The sequence below is a fragment of the Morone saxatilis genome, unplaced genomic scaffold (assembly GCF_004916995.1).
Source record: "Morone saxatilis isolate NCDOM2014 unplaced genomic scaffold, NCSU_SB_2.0 Contig14, whole genome shotgun sequence".
Taxonomy (NCBI): Eukaryota; Metazoa; Chordata; class Actinopteri; family Moronidae; genus Morone; species Morone saxatilis.
In genome coordinates, this window is record NW_023339696.1 from 1,030,742 (window position 1) to 1,051,493 (window position 20,752).

The following is a 20,752-nucleotide window of genomic DNA, read 5'->3' on the forward strand; positions in this document are numbered from 1 at the left end:
GAAGAAGCCCAAGCCTGAAAAAGCAGAAATTACCATAATCCTCTCTACTGTAGAAATCCCCCACACCAAGCTCACACCACTCAATAAAAAAATAAATCCAAATGATTAAACACCTGATTTTTGAAAATGGTTAATATGATATATTAAAATTGAAATTAATTAATACAGATTTATCTGATTAAAAGTAAGAATTGTATGTGCCAAATTATAAATATAACGAATGAGACTAATCGCATCAATCGTAATATATTAATAGTTTTTACATTAAAAAACAGGAGAGGAGATATGAACCGTCGGAGAAAAACTTTATAATATTCACGTAACAAACTTCATGTTAATATTATCTCTCTTACTAACTATATAGTAAAATCTTTTCGATACCCATACAAATTGATATACTAAATATACAAATTAAAACTCTAAACCAAACAAAACCAAACAAAACACCAAAGCTCCGTAAGAACCCAACCAGTAGGGGGAGTGGAGGAAACGGGCAGAGCAGGGGCAAGGATGATGCGTTATTGGCTAAGCAGAACCGCACTTCAACAGACTGAGCTAGCAGCAATCCACTCTATAAACTCATATGAGAAGGGATGACGACGAGAAGAGTGATCATCACCGGCATAGACAAACCAAACTCTGGAATCAAAGAACCGGCTTTAATACTTTGCCGCATCCGGAGCGCTCCAAAACTGCCCAAGTTATATGTATAAAACCCAGATACTTCGACGAGTAGCTGCAGGATGTGGTGGATCCTCACGTCAGAAGATGCTAACCCAGCGTAGAGATAGAAGAAATAGAGATTACTTAGATACATCTGCCACTTGGTAAGAATATTAGCGCTGCTCCGGGTCCTCAAGAATGGTCCCTAATTGCGAACAAAATGCTCGAAAAAAAAAAACCAAGAGCGCCAATATGGCACGCCGTTCTCCCACACAGCATAATAACGCATGACACATTAGACCAGAGGCAAAATGCTTTTACCGGCATTGTGAACAGAAACGCTCATGAAAATTGGGTTTCTTGCCGTTGCCCCCACCGAAGTGAAACCCATTAAGAAGATAAAATGTCGCTCACATTCACGCCCCAATTTTCGATTGTTATAGCGTCGATGCCGAAAAAACGCGTCATATATAACCCCTGAAACCGGAGAACTATCTCTAAAAATTAACCACACACCGATGACAAAGCCACCCGCTACATCTGCGGTTATTGCACTTATAATATATTGCGTTTTCAGCAACTGTAAATATACGGAGAAACCTGTCTTCACCAATCCGTGGATGTAACTGAATGACGCACTCTACACACAGTGTATATGTATCCCACAAACAACACGAGACCAGGAGGGCAGAACAGCCCCTGCATCAGATGAACAAACGAATAAAAAAATCATAACGAAAACAAACTAACTCCACATTACCCATGGCCCCAGATTCACACAAGAAATAAGAACAATAAGTTTCCTGTGACATCATAAAATATTTTGGTTGCCGCCTAAAATTAAAAAACAACACGTGCCGAATCTTATATATATTTCTTTAAGTTTATCTGTTGATCCGGTTAATTTTACACGAAGAATAAGTCGCCGACTGATCTCTTACAAAGTAATCTCCTGTTGAACGATAGAACACACCCGAGACACCTAGGCAAAGCATCTCCCTCGCCACTTCAAACCTCTGCAAAAAAAGACCCCGGACGAATCCCGAACGACGATATAATGCCCACGTCACATTAGCCATTTCTGTGAGAGTAGCAGAATATGCACACGCAAGCTCTAAATAATGGTGAAAAGGCTACCGCAGGAGATCCCCCTTGCATAGACCCCAGGCCATCATGGTATCCAAACTAGCACAAGTCAAGTTGACGGCAGTATATCTACGTTCTGCATACAAGAAATTGTGGGACTTTAATTAGGCCTCTTAAAAACGCGCCCTCATAAAGAGCTAAACACCTACAACAAACCTTTCTCTAAATCGGGAGTAGTAACACCAAATATTTTAACCCCTGTCATTCGTCAAGCTAATACATTTAAACAGTATCAGTATAATTTAAAAAGAGTTTCAACAGTAAGAAGTAATAAAATGGCCAATTGTGGTTTCCGCCACCACTCGCGAAAGAACCCGTGCGCTTCACCGCGCGCACCTACCGATCCCCCGGCAAAAATAAGCACCTCCATTTTTCATATGAGAGAGCTAAAAAAGACTCAAGATCATCCACACCGACACACACTAAGGAAACACATACAACAAAAGAATTTCAATAATTGAAGAAGATCCAATAATCGACTCCACAAACTCAAAACATTATAATATACTAAACTATATTATACACGTAGTGACAAAAAAAACAGTCAGTTAGTACTCTTGGACACACTAACCGACTATATAGCGTCAGAATCAAACTTCGCACAACGGGTAAACCGTTCATACCAAAATCCTAACTCACAACTGATCCCTATATATAAGATAAAAAAAAAGAATTTTTACATTGAGAAAGATAAACAACACACATATGATACATCTGATATATGTCAAAACAACACGTTTCCACTGTGACACGCAAAAATAAATATGGAATTTTCATAACTGCACTTTCAGACTCAGATACCCATTAGTAAACAAACACACGTAACTTGATAATATGAAATCAACTAGATACAATTTACATTATTCCCTAAACAATTCCACACATATGAGAGCTATAATACACCACATCCCAGAAACCTGAGAATAGAAATACGTTTAAGGTAACACGAATAATAAAGAAAGAAAATTATAGAGAGAATAAAGCTTTTGTGTATGCATACTTTGATGAGCAAATAAAAGATGTTATATAATCCCACTACGTCCCGTCTCCCTAGACAGCTCTGGAATGTTCCTAGAACGAGTTTTGGGAGAGAGAGCGGTGTTAGAGATAGAACCCTTCAACAGGCCCTGGGTACAAAAAGAAGCGCTACACATAGAGGATAGGAAGACACATATTGACAGCCGAATATAAAGAGTGGGATTTCAACCAAGAACCACACACACGCGGCAGAGAGACTGGAAAAATGAAAAAAAAAAAATAAGGATAATAAAAGATCAACCTCAACACATTTGCAGAGACCTCCCTAAAACAACATAAAGAGAAGTTAGAGAACACCACTAAAAAAAAAATAATAAATTACGTAAAAACATCCTGAACGATAAAAGCTGGCGGAGAGGTGGTGCCCCAGACATAGAAACGCACTGTGATGAATATACCTAGAGGAACGAAAAATATGAGACACGACACCGGAATTCATCAGCCTCTGATCGATACCGTAAACACTGCTAAATTGAGTATGCTATCACCACGCCCGCTCCCAAAATTTCACCAATTTTATAACTAACTTAACTAAGAAATACTCCCAAACGAACATTCACAATATAATTTTGTGATATTATATTTGTTTATATATCCCGAGCACCCAGAACTGGAGAGAGAACACCGTATCCCCGGTAGCTCAAACAAACATGTGGCATGCTGCGGGGCATTATCGCCGTACCTACCGAATACCACTAGTAGATGCCAATGCTCCAATACAACCGAATCCTACGCGCAAAGAAAATCATAAAATTAAGGCAATACGGACATATTTTTGGGTCCGACACGCCGCAACGCTAGTGTCTAGTGTAAATTCTGCCTTGAGCCTGTCCGGACATCCTTGCCGAATGCTACATAGATCAGACCCCCTCACACCCGACTAGTCTGAGGATGAGACAGTCTGCTTTCGACTTCCACGATTATATATTTAATAAAAACATCGCCAAGTCTCACAAAGCCGCAATAAACCGTCGTACTATTCCTCTGTATACGGAGAGCAATTTTCCCAACACCGGCTCCTGCGAGAAGGACAACTTGTAAATTACGATACACACACCGTACTAGAGAGAAGACCAATCATCGCACAATACAGAACCTATACCGCGTTATCTGATATAACGCCTACGCCTCCTGAAAATAATGAAAAATAAATGAGAGAATGTCACAATATAAGCAAAAACCAATGAAAAAAGACCGATGAACAGAGCAAACGGTCCACTCATCTATGATCAATTGCGCTGGATAGCCAAGCAACCCTCACGTTGAAGTCTTCTCCTGCCAGGCTGGGTGCACTGCGCCCCGCCTCCCCCCTCTTGATACTTTATCCGCTCGCGCCGACGACCCCAGGTCCCCCTGGCGGCTCTTTTTTCTTGATTTTCCCCACCCTCGCTCGCCCAGACAAATCTATATACATCACAACAAATATTCGCACCTGAAAATAAAAAAAGAATGGAAAAAAGTCAAAAAAAAACGGAAAAAGCTGGGCGGCCCTCGCTGACTGCGCCCGTGAAGCTCTCCGCCTTTATGACGCGCCGGGTATGCAACGCGCCGCATCACTTGGGCTTCCGGGTGCGCGGTCTAACACCGGGCTCCGACCCGGCTGCCCCTTTTCTGGACCCCCTCATCAGGTCCTACCCCTTCATTCGCCGTCTCATGGTTCGCCAGGTGGCCTGGTCTGTCTCCCTGAAACGTCCTCCCTCCTTTCCCTCTCTCCCCCGGAGCATTCTAAATGGTATCGCTCCGCGCTGGGCATTTTGCGTCCGTGTCCACTGTCAATTCGCCCCTCACCGGCCCCACGTCCTCCAAACTGTGTGCTATTTCTTTTGAAAACGCCTGCCTTTTTTCCACTCACTTCCTGTCAAGGGCCAACCCGCCTCGGATACACCCAGTCCCGTGCTTCTGGCCGCATCGCCCATCACATCTTCGCTTCCCAACCACCCCCGTTGCTATCGAATGCCGCGTTTTCCACCCAACGCCCTGGCATGGTCCCTGTGCTTTCCCGACCATTCCCCAGGGACCGCGTGCCGTGGCGACACGTGCAGCCAAACTACGCTGGCGCCTTCCCTCGGACATCCACCCCCGCGCGCCCGCAATCTCGCGAAAACAAGCAAACCGTCCCATCGCATTAAAGGGTTTACACACGTGCAATCCATTTAATAGCCGAATGACATAGGGTGTAAACAAAATAAGACTATAACGTAATAACATTCCCGCAAAAAACATCTCAACATTAAACTTCAGAAAACTGGAGAACATTTAGGTACATAGTTGAAATGAAATAACATACTCTAACTAAAATCTGGAAATATAAAGTATTAAGGTACCCAGAATTACACGTGACGCTGTTGACAAGACACCGAGCTCATTCATCCCATTGGACAGCGCTATGAAATCATGGTGCTTACAAATCATTCACACATTGACAAAATTCATGAGCTTCATCCAATCTAAATATGCCAAAGTTCACAAAGCTGGTAAATAAAAGACTATTTTTTAAAGTTAAATTAAGTGCAAATGCCTCTTCATGAGCATTACGCATGGCGCAATGCACATACCTAGTAACAATAAATGAAGTCACAATTTTTATTTATAGGTTCTACTATAACCATACCTTAGTTCTCCCCAGGGAACAAGGACAGACAAGTGACGTACATGGGGGAATAAAACACCCTCTGAAACACAAAACCATCAACACACACTTCTGATACGTTTGATACATTGATTGATCCTACATATTGAATTAAAGGACAATTTGCGCTGGGACAAACCTCTGCATAAAATAACAAATTCCTCTACTGTTCAACAATGGCCAGTAATCTCAGTCCTCTGCACCAATAATACACAAATCAAGGTGGCTTTGATCCACAATAGGCCTACCTTACCCATGAAACACGAAGTACCATTCGATCGCGTCTTTCTCTTGTGAAGTGATTGATGGCGAGCGCAACTAAAGTTCGTCCCCTCTTGATTTGAGCTCCAAAAGAAAGTCCCTTTATCTACTAGGATACTCAGTGCCAACAAGCTCCAGGCGATCCCTAGTCCAGTAATGTTAACCTGGAGTGCATCTTGATGTGCATCTCAGAGCCGAAAATAGACAAGAACCGCTCCACGGAGGAGGTGCGAAAAACACGAGGACGATGGTCAGCACCAGGTTGGTGAGGTGATACAGCTGCGACATGCTCTCAGTCAGCTCTTTAAGAGTCAGAAAAGATGCAACGCAGGTCTGATGGGCTCCCTTGCCTCAAAGTTTGCCACGTTGTACATGACCGTCAGTTCAGTCTTGAGCCGAGGGAGTCCCAAAAATGCAGCCCGCGAGGCTCTGAAACTCAGAGTTGGGGAAGATTTTCCTGTAATGAGGCAAAACTTCTTGGGGTCCAAAAGGGCAAGGGACAATGCAGTTTTTCATAGAATCCTTGAAACCTGTTCCTCAGCTGAGTGAGAATGTTTCCCAGGATTTCACTGTGCAAGCATGCTGGTAGCTGCCGCACACTCTTCAACTCTCCGTGCCGCCTGCGCCCCTGGGAACCCCGACTTTGCGCAGTGTCCTCATAGATGGACGTCAAAATTTGTCCTTTTCTCTCCTATGTGGTGCTGCAAAAGTCCTCAAATGCTGGACAAACAGAACTCAGCAACACAAAACTCTCAATATCTCGCCCCAAAGATACCCAAAGGCCACGTCGGAGTAGGACGAAACAGGGACTTGAATGTGGACGAGGAGAAAGCAGAACTCGAGCCCGATCCAATGCCAAGTGTAACCATCAGCGCTGTGTAACAGCTCATCATCAACAATCATATAGATGAACGTATGTCACATGAAATCCTCAAAGAGCGCCAAGAGTTTCTTCTCTCCGCTACCAATACCACAGTGCAAACCAAATGACAAAGTTCCACCGTGTTGGAGTCAGTCTGGGCAGTCTTGCTGGCATATTCTCATCCAGGAGTTTCGTGCATTTGGCTCGGCTTTGTGAAAAAGGCTGCGAGCCAACTTCAATAAGGTGGGAAAATCTTTTTTGCACTCTCTTGATTTTAGCCAGCAACTTTGAAGACCATGACGAGGTTCAGAGCAGTGCGCATAACCAACGTGAACGAAAGAGCTCTTGGATCTTTATGCCTTACTATTTAGCTTCGGACCCCATTCAGTCCAACGAGGCCCATGACTAGCCAGCATCCATCATAACACTGGGCCATTACCTTATTGGTGCAGGCACAGCTCCTCCAGAAAACTACCAAAACCATGACCACAGCATCATGCTTCTGCCGCCGCTTATCACCACTGACATCACCCAAAACTGGAAAAAGCGCTCCTTCCACACACCGTCCAGTCGTAGTAAACACAGGACATATGACATCCTGAGAGGTGTTACTTACGTCAGTTGTACTTGTCTACCATAACGGAGACAAAAGGTGTGTTCTCCTCCTCCCTCATTGCTTCGTCGTTATTACATCTGCCACCGTTTGAATCAGGTCATTCTGAATTTTGCTGGAGGTGCTGATGAAAAAAGTGGCCGAATCCAGATGACAGCGCAGCGGGTTGCCATACCCCGCCAAAAACTCCAGCACCAAGTAGTTCCCTTGTTTTTTCGGAATCCTTTACTCTCATGCATGTCTCGAAATGCCAGCTTTGCTTCCAAGAAATGTGACGACATTGATGAGACGTTTCAGGATCTCTTGTTCTGCCTGACCTTGTTGGTGTGGGCCGTAGTATGATACAGGCGCCTCTCCATGTAAATCCCAGTGTCGCTGGAAAAGCGAGCCTGAATTTCACCTTCTTGTCATGAAGCAGTCGTTTGGCCATTGAAAAAGCTTTCCTCCTCTCGGCTAGCTCCCTGGTCATGTCTGGGAAAAGGGAAATGTTACATCTGCTCTGTACCGCTCCCCCAGTCTCTCGCGCAGCTTCGAGAACTTTATCTCTGGCAGTGGAGCGCAGAAATTTTTATCATCATCAGTCTCTGCGGTTGATCGTCATCTGGGCGAGATCCAGGGCAGTGGTGTGCTCTTTCTATTTCAAACTCACTGTCAACGTCCATGTCCAGTCTCTCTGAAAGGATCTTTGCGATCTCACATTGTTGCGTTGGCTTCTATTTTCTAAATCCTCCACACGAGTCCACAGGGTATCTATGCGTTTGCAGTGTATTTTGCGGTCAGTCACCAGCTGTGGCGTGGTGTCCTCTATGTCGGATATTCGGCCCTCCGCCTCAGTCAGCCATTCTTGCATAGCGTTGACAGCATTTTTCAATTCGGCAGTGGTCTCTTTGATCGTTGACACGTCCGAAGCGACCGTATGCAGTGTGGCACTCATTTTACTCACTTCAGTAAAGAGGGTTTCCAGGCTAGCATTCTGCTCAGGACGCTTCGGGCTAGCATCACTGGAGTCTGCTGCAGGCTTTCCACGTGCTGGTCTAAAATATTTCGAGGTAGCCATTTCTGTGCTTCAAATGATGAGAAGTAACAACAGGGTGTTCTTAAACACAAAGAAGTCGAAAATTATTGAGAAATGAACGAATGAGTTTACATTAATTTGGTGGGGTTTCTAGACAACTTCTAACGTCTTAAAACTTTATTAATATAGCACCTTTAAACCACAAATGATTGACAAAACCGCACACTGAAACAAAAGTTAACTGAATAAGACAGCAATAAAAGAAGGGTAGTTAAGATCATAAGAGATAAATAATAAAAGATAATACAAGCAATAAACATAAAATTATTAAATATTACTCAAAATCAATTGATTCTATTAAAAACTGTAAAATGTTGATAAAATAAATGATCAACAGTAAAATGTTGCTAAAGTAAAATAGAATAAAATAAATAGTTAAGATGATAAAAAATATAAATAATAAACTATAAAATAATAAAACAGTACAGACTGAATAGAACAGAACAGCATGAAGGGAAACTGTTTGGTTGCACATGATCAAACGTAGCTGGAGAGAAGAACACTGTTGTTGGAACCAGAGAGAGAGTGAGTGATTTACAGTGAGTGTGTGTTAGTGAGCTGCTGTGGGAGTTGATTGTCTCTGTCCTGGTGCTGTCATTTCACTGGAGGATTGGCATGTTGGTGGCAAGTGTTATATCATCAGGATGATGACGTGGTTATAAAATCTGCCCTCACACATGCACCACTAGTTCATCATGTTTAATGACTTTGCAACTTTGATGAGTGTGGGCAGTATGGAATTAGACTGAATATGCAGAATGTTTTCATTCACTATTCTCAAACTTTTCTTCCCAGGTGGAGATGGGCGATAAATGGATTCAATCAATTCATTAGAATGTACGTTTTAAAAGGATATAAAAAAACGGCTGAATTGTTCAATCGAGATTTAAACTACAAATGTTATCCCACATCCCATTTGAGAAGAGGGTGCCGCAGTGATAAGACATTACAGATGCGGTGATATTCCACATTGGCACACATATGGTGTCTTTTGTAGTTTGTTTTTAAAGAGGTCACATATGCTCATTTTCAGATTCATATTTGGGGGGTCTGCTATAATGGATTTACATTCTTTAATGTTAAAAAAACACATTATGAAGTGAAGATGAAGTGAATCCTCTGGGTCTTTCTTTCTTCAGGTGGTGGGAGTAGATGAAGACTTCTGTGTTGGCTGTTAGGGAAAACTAAATGGCTGAATACAAATCAGGCAGTGCAGGTGCAGTGTTTGGTGTGGACTTTGTGTCACTTTTTAGACCACCAAATGCACAAAAAAAATTTATATAAGACTAAAGCACAGGGAAAACCCCAAAAGGCTTTTAAAGATTTTCTTCTTAGGCCATATCATCTATCCCTATCCCTATCAGGTGTCCATCCAATTTCATTGTCTTGTATTCAGCCCAACAGACCAGTCTTACCAAAGGAGAGGACAGCAGTGACAACAAGTTGGCTACGATAGCAGTCAAGTGTTAGACAGGCTTACGTCTGTGCTGCCAAAGCCTGTCTTAGGTAAGCTGGGGTTAGGTAAGAGGCTGGACAACCTCCAGCTTCTTCTAATCTTAACAACTGGGTAAACATCAGAAACCTTGGCCTGGCTGCAATCACTGATGTGTAGGCAGAAAACAACTCTACCAACTGTAAACAATGCTTTATTTCATTCCATTTTATTTAAATTTTCCCCAAAGATGGTTTCTGTCATTTTAGATAGTTCTCTCACGCTGATGTATGTTCAAGTGTTAATTTTTCTGACAAGTTTGGTTTTAATTAGTTATTTGAAGCTATAAAAAGGGGGTGAGCCCTGCTTGTGACTGAGTTGGCCGGGATATTTTGGCTTCATCTTTGTACAGTGGGAGGAAGTGGAGAAAATTGACTGTTGGACAACATGTATTTGTCGTCATGAACATGTTTGCAAAGTCCAATGTAAGTCCAGTACTCACTCCTTTTAGGTCTGCTTTGGTTTCCAAAACAACTCCTGATAAAGATATCTGGCTCTTTAGCTGCTGTGTTCACCGACTGCCTGCTGCTGGAAAGGTGGTCAATGAGAGCAGAGTTGTGGTTTCAGAAAACGAAACTAATGAGCAAAAACAATGGGCTAGGACCAATGCAATTTAAGTCATTTATTTTTGTCTTTATAATTTTTTAAAAGCAATGTACCTTAGTGGAAATACTAGGCGATATATTAAATGATAATGTGTGCTAGGGTTTCTTGTTGTGCTTTGTGTTTTTCAATTCTGTGTTTTAGCTCTCTGTATGTCTTTTATGTATGATTTTTCAGATTATGTAAGGGATTTTCATTGTGCAACATGAAATTGCACCTTTAATTCTGATTGATTTTCCTGAACCAGATTCATTGAACCAGTGACATTTGACAGTGCTGTTACACTGAGAACATGCACTGCATTTGTCATCTCTACCAGCAGCAGCTGAAAGCAGTAGGGCAGTTTCAGAAGCATCTGTTTGCACTTGCTGTACAGGTGTGTAAAAAAGGTATTTTATCAGATAACTATTTATCAACCACCGGTCCTTAACGAAAACAACCAATCAGAGCTAAGAAAGATATAAAGACGTTTCACACACAGAGATTGCATTAAGCTTTATACATACAGCATATAGCTGTTAGTTCTTCTAACCAAAAGAAAGCAGTTTCTAAAAAATTACAGAGCAAGTAAAACTGTAAAATATAAAATAGTAGGCTGTAATGTGTGAGATATGTGGTATAATGTGTGGTGACTCTTTATAGTAATTGAGTAGCCCTCCTATAAAGGCCTATATTTAGCACATTGTTGTGCCTTATGGATTTGTGTGTATTATCCTTCTGCCATAAGCTTATCATCTCCTCATCAATTGGCACACTTCACACAGTATCTGCTTGGCAGCCGCACTGCTTCTTCATGACAGGGGATATGCAGAGCCAATGTTAACAACCAGTCAGATATCCAGGCTTTTCCACAAAAACAGTGACATGTTCCAAAGGTTGAAAGTGCCTCTAGGTTTTGCCAGGTATGTTTTCAACTGTTTTGCAGTCAGTTAGACCAAATTTCTTGGCAGATTTGTCTTGTGGCTGCATGCCAGGGATTATGAGGCTACGCTGATTCTATGAAATGTTCACATGTATTTAGCTTGGTAGTAAAAATGTTGGTTACTCATGTTTGTACCAAATTAATGTTTAGTGTGCATGAAGCTACACGTCCATCCAGAGTTGTTGTACGAAGGCTCAGGCTGATATTATGTTTGCATTCATTTTATGTGAACATTCAGTAACTTTGACTTTTTATTTTAATTTTTGTTTCTCACTTACTGTCATTATGTAGACTTGATTGTAGATTGTGTGTTTGTATATCTTATTTGAAAAACAGACCACCATATAACTACAGAAGCCCTGAGATCTTTTACCTGTTTAGGAACTTAAAAAGATTGTCGTGGCGTTTTACCTGTTCTTAAGTGACACACAATTTAGATCAGAATAGTCCTTTTGTCACTTACCTCTCAGGGCTTCCAGACTAAACTCCACTGAAACTCAGCACGATTCAATTCTTAACATTTAGTTACACCTTTCTACCTTCAAGGTCGAGTGTGTATCATTTAGGAGGATCTATTGGCAGAAGTTTAATGTAATATTCATAGATATGTTTTTATTATTTTATAATCGTCCATCTTGAAATACCATGTTTTCTACAGTGGCCTAGTAGAGACAAACCAAACACTGGCTCTAGATAGGGGTGTGCATTTTTTGTGCGTTCTGCGGCCACTGTACTTTCTCCTTAAATCTCCACCAGATTTTTTTCCCCCAATTGTCTCTGAAGGCTTCCGTACTAAACTCCACTGACACCCAGCTTAATTAAATTCTTTTAGTTAAGCTTTTCTACCTGCACAGACAAAATGCTTTGCTTTGCTTCACACACACGGTGGTGAGCCAGGTGCCATGCAAGGTTCTTGCCTGCCCATTGGGGCACAACTTGGCGTTCAGTGTGTTGCTCAAGGCAGCAGAACATTACTTTTTGTCTGCTTTCCTATGCTGTTAATAATTTCACATCCCCCTCAGGTTTGCCTCATGTCCCCTCGGGGTTCCCAATCCCAAGGCTGCGATCCAATTATTTAATGAGATTATGATAACTCCAGGAACGTGAAGGAGCCACCATAAATCAAGAGAGGAACATTACAAGAGTGAGACAAATTTAGCATAAAAAAACATACTCATCACCACTTACCACCAACTTCTTTAGAAACGAACCTGCTTTTTTATTTATCAAAAGTAATGAATAGATAAAAAATAACTGTTAGTTGCAGCCTGGACAGGTAGTAATAAATGCTCAGAGGCTTGAATGACAATGCTAAGTAATGGATGTCAGCTGAGGATTTCTAAATGGAGAGTGGGGCACTTATGCATTAATGTGTTTGAAGGCATCTAGCCCCTCCTGCTCTGTGTGAATTCTCTGTGGTTGTACAGTTACATTTTGTTATATTTAATAATCACTGTGTTCAATGTTGTATATTTATCTTTAAGATTGTGTATTATTATTATTATTATTATTATTTTTAAATAAGCTCTATATTAAATATTTAAAAGTTTAGACTGAAAAATTGCCTCAAACTGTTTCCACTAACAAATAACAAAAATATTTTACATACCTCCTGTAAATGAGGAAAAGATTCTAATATTCTACAGGAATAAACTTTGAGAATATCCTCTTCTTTTTGAAGCAACAAATAAATTCAGGTAGTCCTTGAAAACGTGTGAAAGATAAGCCTCCACCAAATCATTTCTAGCCTCCGTGCTTCCTGTTTTTTTAATTTTTGGCGACTTTGGTTACGTAAGAGATTAACTGTGTGTGTGAAGGTGGTCGGAGATGTTTGGAGCGGGCAGTCTGGTTAGCGGGAATTAGTGTGCCCATCCGTCTGTACACATAGCAGCATGTGGCTGAAGGCTGAGGGCTGAAGGCTGGGGAAGCTCCGACCGACCGACCGTCCTACCGGAGAAGCGGCTCCATGTCAAAATGCCAACCTTCTCAGTCATGTATAAAGGAGCTGTCATCATTAGCAGGTAAAATAAAGAGACTGGAGGTGTGCCTGACAATGCTGTATGCTACTTTGGTTGAGTGTAGTGGTGGCGGCGGAGTGGTTGATGTTTACAGCTTTTGTTTGTAGAACAAATGAAATCTACGCTCGAGGTTTGTGTGTGGGGAAAAAAACGTAGCGTTTAATTGAAGATAAGCAATGAACTCAGTCATTCGGTAAAACGTGGTGTTGCGTTAAATTCTGTTTAAAAATGGTTAATGTCGAAATATATTCCCTGCAGGTGTTCAGGGGAGAAATGTGTTTCAACACGTAGGTAGAGCAGCCTGGTTACAGCTGGTGAGCGTGTTTTTTTCTGGTGTTATTTCTGTAACATTCCACGGGATAAGATAGACCCCCCCATCTGTCGTCTCGTGCGCCGCGCGCAACGAGTGATGGTTGTATTTAAAACAACGACTGTTTAATTGTAGACTGCATTGATTTATAGGCCAATGTTCTGTAACAAAAAGTTCCTCTAACGATGTACTTCTACACATAAAGTGTTGTAATGTCGAAAAACCCGAATGAACGTTTAAAAGTCCGGATAACAGCAAGCTACCTCACAGTGGTGGACTCGGGCGAAAAAATAAAAAGGGCACCATAACACAAAGTTGGGATGTATTTATGATCAAACAGTTTAACCAGGTTTAGAATTAACACCCTACAGCATACTTTATAAATTTTTTGTCCGCTGGAAGGGATCCCTAGAGGGCACTTTATTGTGTTTTCTCCCAACCTTTTTCTGTAAGGGACCCCTTTTTTTATCATTGTGTAAACTGACCTCTGAATAAGTGACATATTTTATGGATATTTCATTTTCTATTTAAAACCATACCATTAACCCAAATAGTGAAATCTAACTACAAAAAGCGTGTGTGAAATGAAAGGTGAATGCATTTTGAGCAGATCCTTTCCCGTTTAGGGAATTTTGTATACAATTCTGTCTGTATTATGTATTTTTTCTATAACATATTACATATATACCAACTATAACTAATATGATTTTCTCTCTCTCTATCTCTCTCTCTCTCTCTCTCTTTCGTTTTTCCGAATTCAGTGCTTTCTTCTCCCTGACGCTGGGCATTGTTCTATTAGACAATTTACATGTGCTTTTCTTCACAGAAGTGAACCAAATGCTGGGATATAGGCCTGTGTATATTTAAAATCTTATAGGCCTACACCCTAAAATCAATAACACCTTGTGACACCCCCTGAGGCTTTGGCGACCCCCAGGTTGGGAACTACTTTGTTTTTTGTCCACTGGACAGGCACCATAGAGGGAGCTTTATCATGGTTTATACTTTAGGTGCATCCAAGAGGGGACGTTTGCAGCAGTGGCCATGTAAATGTGAATATTTTCTGGTGTCTTTACTCCTTTTTGACAGTAAACTGAATATCTTTGGGTTGTGGACACAGGTCATCTTCAGTAGTGTGAATAATGCTTCACACTTCTCCCTGTCCTCAGATGTTATCAATAGTACATTCTGCTGCTGACTGGTTTCATTTGAAGCTCAGTGTGTCCACAGTTACCCTTGCTGTTTCACTGACAGCAGCAGGAGTGTCAGGTTGGTACTGAGGAACCCAGTGCAGCTGAAATATTGATAATCCTGCTCGTTGTTCAGGTGGCAGCCACACAGCGAACTGTAAATTCCACTGCTGAGAAGACATTGTTCCAGATTCCTATTGTTGCTAATGCTATTTACAGGTAAACAACAGATAGAAATGTGCATTAGTTTATCTTGTTAATATTTAACACCATATTTTTGTGAGTTCAGTCTGAGCAAATTATGTTAAATCAAATGGCTGCTTGAGCCAATGTTAGAAGGATTAGGAATAAGGAAAACCAGAGTGGGCACTTGTGCAGCACTGTTACCTAATACTATAATAATTTCTGCCAACCTCATCTCTGAGAGATTACCCACAGTACAGTCTGTGAGCACTGACCAAGACGCTTTTTAATGACTGTCGTCTTATTCCAACTCACTTAACTGTTGCTGACTCCCTATGGCTTAGTTTGTATAGAAATCAAAGGAATGGTCACATAATTAACTTCCACAATTCATGATATCCAACTATGTCTGTGTTCAGTTCAAATCTGAATAGCTTGAAATATCTTAAACTCTGTTAACTATTCCTTAAATTAAAAGGTATTTAGAGCAGTGATTCCCAACTCCCCAGGTGTCTGTGTACCCCAGGGTGTACTTCTGCAGTTGCTGGGGAGTATGTGAAAAGATTTGTGGAGTGACTCAACTAATTAAAAAATTACAATTTCATTAAAAAATATTCAACTTAACAGCAGCTGTGCGTCTGAAGAAAAGGTTGGGAACCACTGGCTCAGAACTGGTTCGCCCATCAGCAGGGCGACATTGTTTAGAAATGGCTAGTGCAGTTAGTGGCTACTAACGACTATCCGACATCGACTGAGACTCCTCTCAGTGAACAAAAATCAACTGATTTTCCACATCAAAGTGTGTTCACAGGTGTTGGGGACTACTACTGCATATGTGTAAAAATGTTCCCAGAGGGAGCTGTGTGAAGTCTGATAAATGTCCTCAAGTGATGCCATTTGAGTCAATGTTGGTTGGGGCTGAAGACTGCAAGTTTTAAAGTTAGAAAGAAGTGAGATTACCAGACCTCTGTAACTGCTCCTCATATCTGCTGCAGGCTAGCATTAGCTGCTACTAGCACCACATACCTGAATCTCTGACCCAACTCTTGGGTGTCAAGTTGTGGGTAATGTAGGCACCAGGTTTTGTAAAATAATTCATACAATTAAACAAATTACGATATCTCTGGGTCTACCGCATTGATTTATTTTATCGGTCCAGTGTGTAGCATGTAGCAGAAATGGAAGATATAATCCATAGCTATGTTTTTATTAGTGTATAATCACCTGAAAAAAGGAATTGACAAACACTGGCTCTAAATGGGGCTTTTAAAGCTATTTGTGAGTTTCACAGCCATTGCAGTTTTAGTAATTTAGTCTCTTTATTTATAGATTAATAAATGAATGTGTAAACACATTTATTATTACCTATTTTTATTGTAAGTTAGTTATTAATTAATGAAATGCTTTATTATTATTTACACTTGTGGTCCTCCATACTGTAGTCAACTATACATACTTCCATTAGCAAACTTCTAGCTCCATATAGGAACTATATACTAGTACCATGTATATTAACACACAACATTCAACATTCATTTGTATTCAATATTGGGTCATATTTATTTTAAATAAATAGTCTTGATACACACAGACAGGATAAGTATCCACAGGAAAATATTGTGCCCATGTGTAAAATATCACACAGTATGAGGTTACATAGAGACATTATATTTGATATATTAATTGATTATATTACACATATTCTATGTTACCTAGAGGTAAATGCTCGCTCACAAACAAACTCCATACGAAATTCTTCCAAGAATAAAAATTCCAGCCAAGATACTGTATCTCTGGATTCTGTTAAGTCAGTGAAAGATGTGAAGAAGAGCATATTTACTTGTGTTAAATAAAAGTATGTAGGGGTGAGACCTAGCAGAGAGATAAATAGATGTGTCATTTTTGGATGGATAGGTGTCTGAGGTGGCAGCAGCAGACAACACTTCTTATTTTACACAGCTGCAAACAGAATGTATGTTTTCCAGCCAGCGTTCAATTTTTGGATGTTTTATTTTTGGTTGTTTAAAAATGTACACATGCTTTGAATCTTCCAGTCTGTCTCGCATCTAGAGGTATATATTTGCACCTCTCAGCAAGTACTGGCAGATAGTATCAACAAGGCGGTAGTCTCACCAAAAACACGACATGCCTAAAACAGTCAAGAGGACTTAAACTTGTGTCAGCCAGCTGCAACATTCTGGACAAGTCAACAGCTGTGTCCCAACTCCATACTACATGCTAGTTGTATACAGGATATACTCTACACTAATCATTACACATACAATATAATATTACAGTAAAAATGCAAAAGAAAATCCATATCAGCTTATTATACTCTTTGTAAATACAATGGTCACATGTATTTATCAGTGTATGGAAGATCTATCTTTTCAAAGGAAACATCTGCTGCACTTTCCAAGGTACACTCTTTGTCCTTCATGGCTGGTCTAAAGAACATGGTCTGTAAGTCAGTCTATGAGACAGACATAAGTCTCTGTGTTCTTCACAAAGTCAAATGCTAGTCAAGCACTCCTTCATGTTGAGTCGCTGTAGTCTGTGTATCTTTGGATCTAATGTGTGAAAGGAAAATATGTGGAATTTACTTATGTTTCCCTCTTTTGTCTCTTTGTCTTCACCCTCTTCATCCCTCCATCTCTAACAGGACACTAATGGGTCCATACGGAGTAGACCGAGCTGTTCATTCCATGGAGTTTACAGACTGTGAGAATGGCCTGGGTAAGTGTTTTTTTTTTCTCCTCTGTGACTATGGATAGAAGGCAATACTTCTGCCCCAGCACAGATCTCTCAAAGCAAACATCTGGGAAGAGGAATGGAAGCTTCCGCTGTCATACCACGAGACTTGAATGACAGGATCTGGTGGGACAAGGTCCTAAATACATGGTTGAAGCTTTTAATAAGGTGCATTTAGGGGCAGTAGAACAAGCTGTTATGGTGATCATTTTAGTAAACAGTTGCCTATTTACAGCTTCAGGAGATACGGAGCAACGTTAGCATTTATTTGTGCCCACCTGATGAATGTAAGTCCAATATTCACTCTCCCTTTACTCTAGTTTGGTCACCACTCCTGTTGTTGTGTGGTGCTGATCAGGCAGTGTACAGTGATTTAAAGCAGCTTGATCACAGCGCTAAGACTCAACCAAAACAATAATTGTGTATGGTAATACCAAAACAGTGTGAGTGACACCCTTCACATTATAGTCGTGCGATACATTGTCAATGCATACATATTAGGTGCAGCTTTAACTCTAGACCTCATCCTGTCCAGATCCTTTAAAATACCCCAGACAGAAAATTAATCATTGCTTTTTTTTTCTGGATAGTAGTGTTTCTTTTCTGCTCCAGTCATTGCAGCTATACCTTCCTGGTAGGGCTGTAAAGATTTACCGATATTAGTCGGAAATTGGTTTTAACGTTATGGATTCAACTACATCAGTACGCGGCCCCCTGTATCATTCTAAATGTACCATGAACTGGTTGATGGTGATGAATCTGTTGACTGAAGCTTTGCTGCTAACAGCGTCTCTACTCTCATGAAAAGTAAAAGCTCAATGGGAAGGTCTCGTTACGAGAGTAACAAGAGTAACATTAGCACAGCGTGATACGCAAAATCGGTATATAAAAACGTGTGACATTTTATAAAATATATGTATTTAAAGGTAAGCAATGTCCCTTTTATAGAATTGGCTTATTTTAATGTAGAATGTCTACATTAAACAAATGTTTAGAACTGTATCAGACTGTACTGAATTGTTCCATATCATATAGCTCAATCACCCTACTCAATCATCCTCCACTCTCTGGCAATGGAGTCTAATTCTGAAAAGCTGAAATAATTTAAATCCTACTTTTAAAGGGATTTTCTATGCAGAGTAGGTATCCTCATGTGTTTGCCTGGGAGGGGAAGTAGGTCATGTAGCAAAGCCCTAACCCACTTAACTCAGCTGGGTTAAGAATGCAGGGAGCTGCTGTTGTTTTTATCCTTACTTTACTTCTACAGCACCACACTGGTGGAGATTGCGCCTACGCAAGGACAAACAGCCCATATGCATGAATACAATGACTGTCAAACTGGAAAATATCCTGCTGAAGGAGCTGTACACAAGTGGACACATTTATAGGCATAAAATCCTAAACTGTAGCTTATTGCAAATATATCCTGAATGATGTATGGGCTGAAATAACTCAGGGATGTTCAGGGACGACTTAGGAAACCCTGGCCCAACGTAAAAAAATGGACTTCCTTATTCCACCAGGAGCCCTTTTACAGGTTTATTAAAAACATTTAGGTTCATAGTGGGTTAAACATAAATGCTATCCACCCCATACCGAACCTGGGCTGTTAAATCAGCTAGCAGATCTATTACGTTACGTTCTATTACACAGAAACATTTTGGCTGGCAGTCTGGCTGGGATTGGAGACTGGAGATCCTCCAGGAGCTGGGGGAAGCCCAGCTTTTAAACCGAAAGCTTGGAGACTGGAACCAATCGGCTCCCTGAAGCAACCTGCAATTAGTCAAACTCCACCACGCATAGCACAGCAGAGAGAGAGAGAGATCCACAACACATGCACAGAGGAGATTAAAACACATATACACAAACACATAGAAAATGTCCATACAACCTCAGGGTGGTAACACTGTGCCATTTTTTGCCCTTGATCAGGATTTAACTATTCTTTATATTCCATCCATCCATTTTCTTCCGCTTCCGGGGTTGGCTCGCGGTAACAGCAAGCTAAGTAAGGTATGCCAGACATCCCTCTCCCCAGCAACGGTTTCCAGTTCCTCTTGGGAAATCCCGAGGCATTTCCATGCCAGATAAGATATGTAATCCCTCCAGGGAGTTCTGGGTCTACCCCAGGGTCTCCTCCTTTTGATGCGAAGGAGCAGTGGCTCTGCTCCAAACTCCCTCAGGATGTCCAAGATCATCACCCTATATCCAAGGCTGATCTGAGCTACCCTACAGAGGAAACTCATTTCGGCCTCTTGTATCCACAATCTCATTCTTTGGGTCGCTACCCAAAGTTTGTGATTTTGTATAACATATCAAATTGCTCCCAATGGTTAGACCAGTACCTTGCATGTCAGCTCACTGGCAGCAGGTTTGTGAATGTGAGATGCTTTGTGAAGTGCTTTTGGAAAAAGCGATGCAGTCTGTTTACCATGAAGAGAGGCATGTCGGCGTGGATCTGTTGTGGTAGGTTTGGACAGGAAGTAAACATTTTATCTTCACTTTCCTCCAGCTAGGTGAGGATTGACACTGAGCTGTGTCTGCGTTGAACAGTTAATACTGAGGCAAAATCTGCTAGTATTCTACAGAATATGTTCTATTGTATTGCATATAGCTGAGATATAAGTGTTATGGTGCTTAGTGGGATTGTTTTTAAAACTAAAAGGTATGACAGCTTTCCATAAGAAAAGACAACACCCATCAAAGAGTCACACACAATCTGACATACCACCGTTGTCTCGGGAGCCTTAAAACGAGCAAAGGAGGAAATGCACACCAATAGGGTCTTTAGCTCATTAAATGGGCAAATGTGTGCATTTTTTTTATAAACACAGGACACAGCACATATTATGGAAGCCCATTTCCACCAATGTGATGGAAAAAAACCCGAACGGTTTGATATATGAAGATTAAATATAGTGCACTAAAATAGCAGTGAAAGACATAGCATGTGCAGAGAGAGGTGGAGGAAAGGCTGAAGGTGTGTGTGTGTGTGT

At 41.0% G+C, this 20,752-nt stretch overlaps 2 protein-coding genes across 2 annotated transcripts in view; both read left to right on the forward strand.

Annotated features, from left to right (window-relative positions):
* Positions 1–20,752, forward strand: part of zgc:158403 (tetratricopeptide repeat protein 39A) — a gene marked incomplete at its 5' end in the record, with an annotated part of 767,589 nt that overhangs the window by 606,661 nt on the left and 140,176 nt on the right.
* The window catches only part of si:dkeyp-72e1.9 (multiple PDZ domain protein), a gene marked incomplete in the record, with an annotated part of 51,081 nt that continues 43,432 nt past the window's right edge, over positions 13,104–20,752 (forward strand). Inside the window, 2 exon segments of the mRNA XM_035654210.1 lie at positions 13,104–13,325; positions 17,668–17,741. Coding sequence (XP_035510103.1) covers positions 13,279–13,325; positions 17,668–17,741 — 121 coding nt within the window.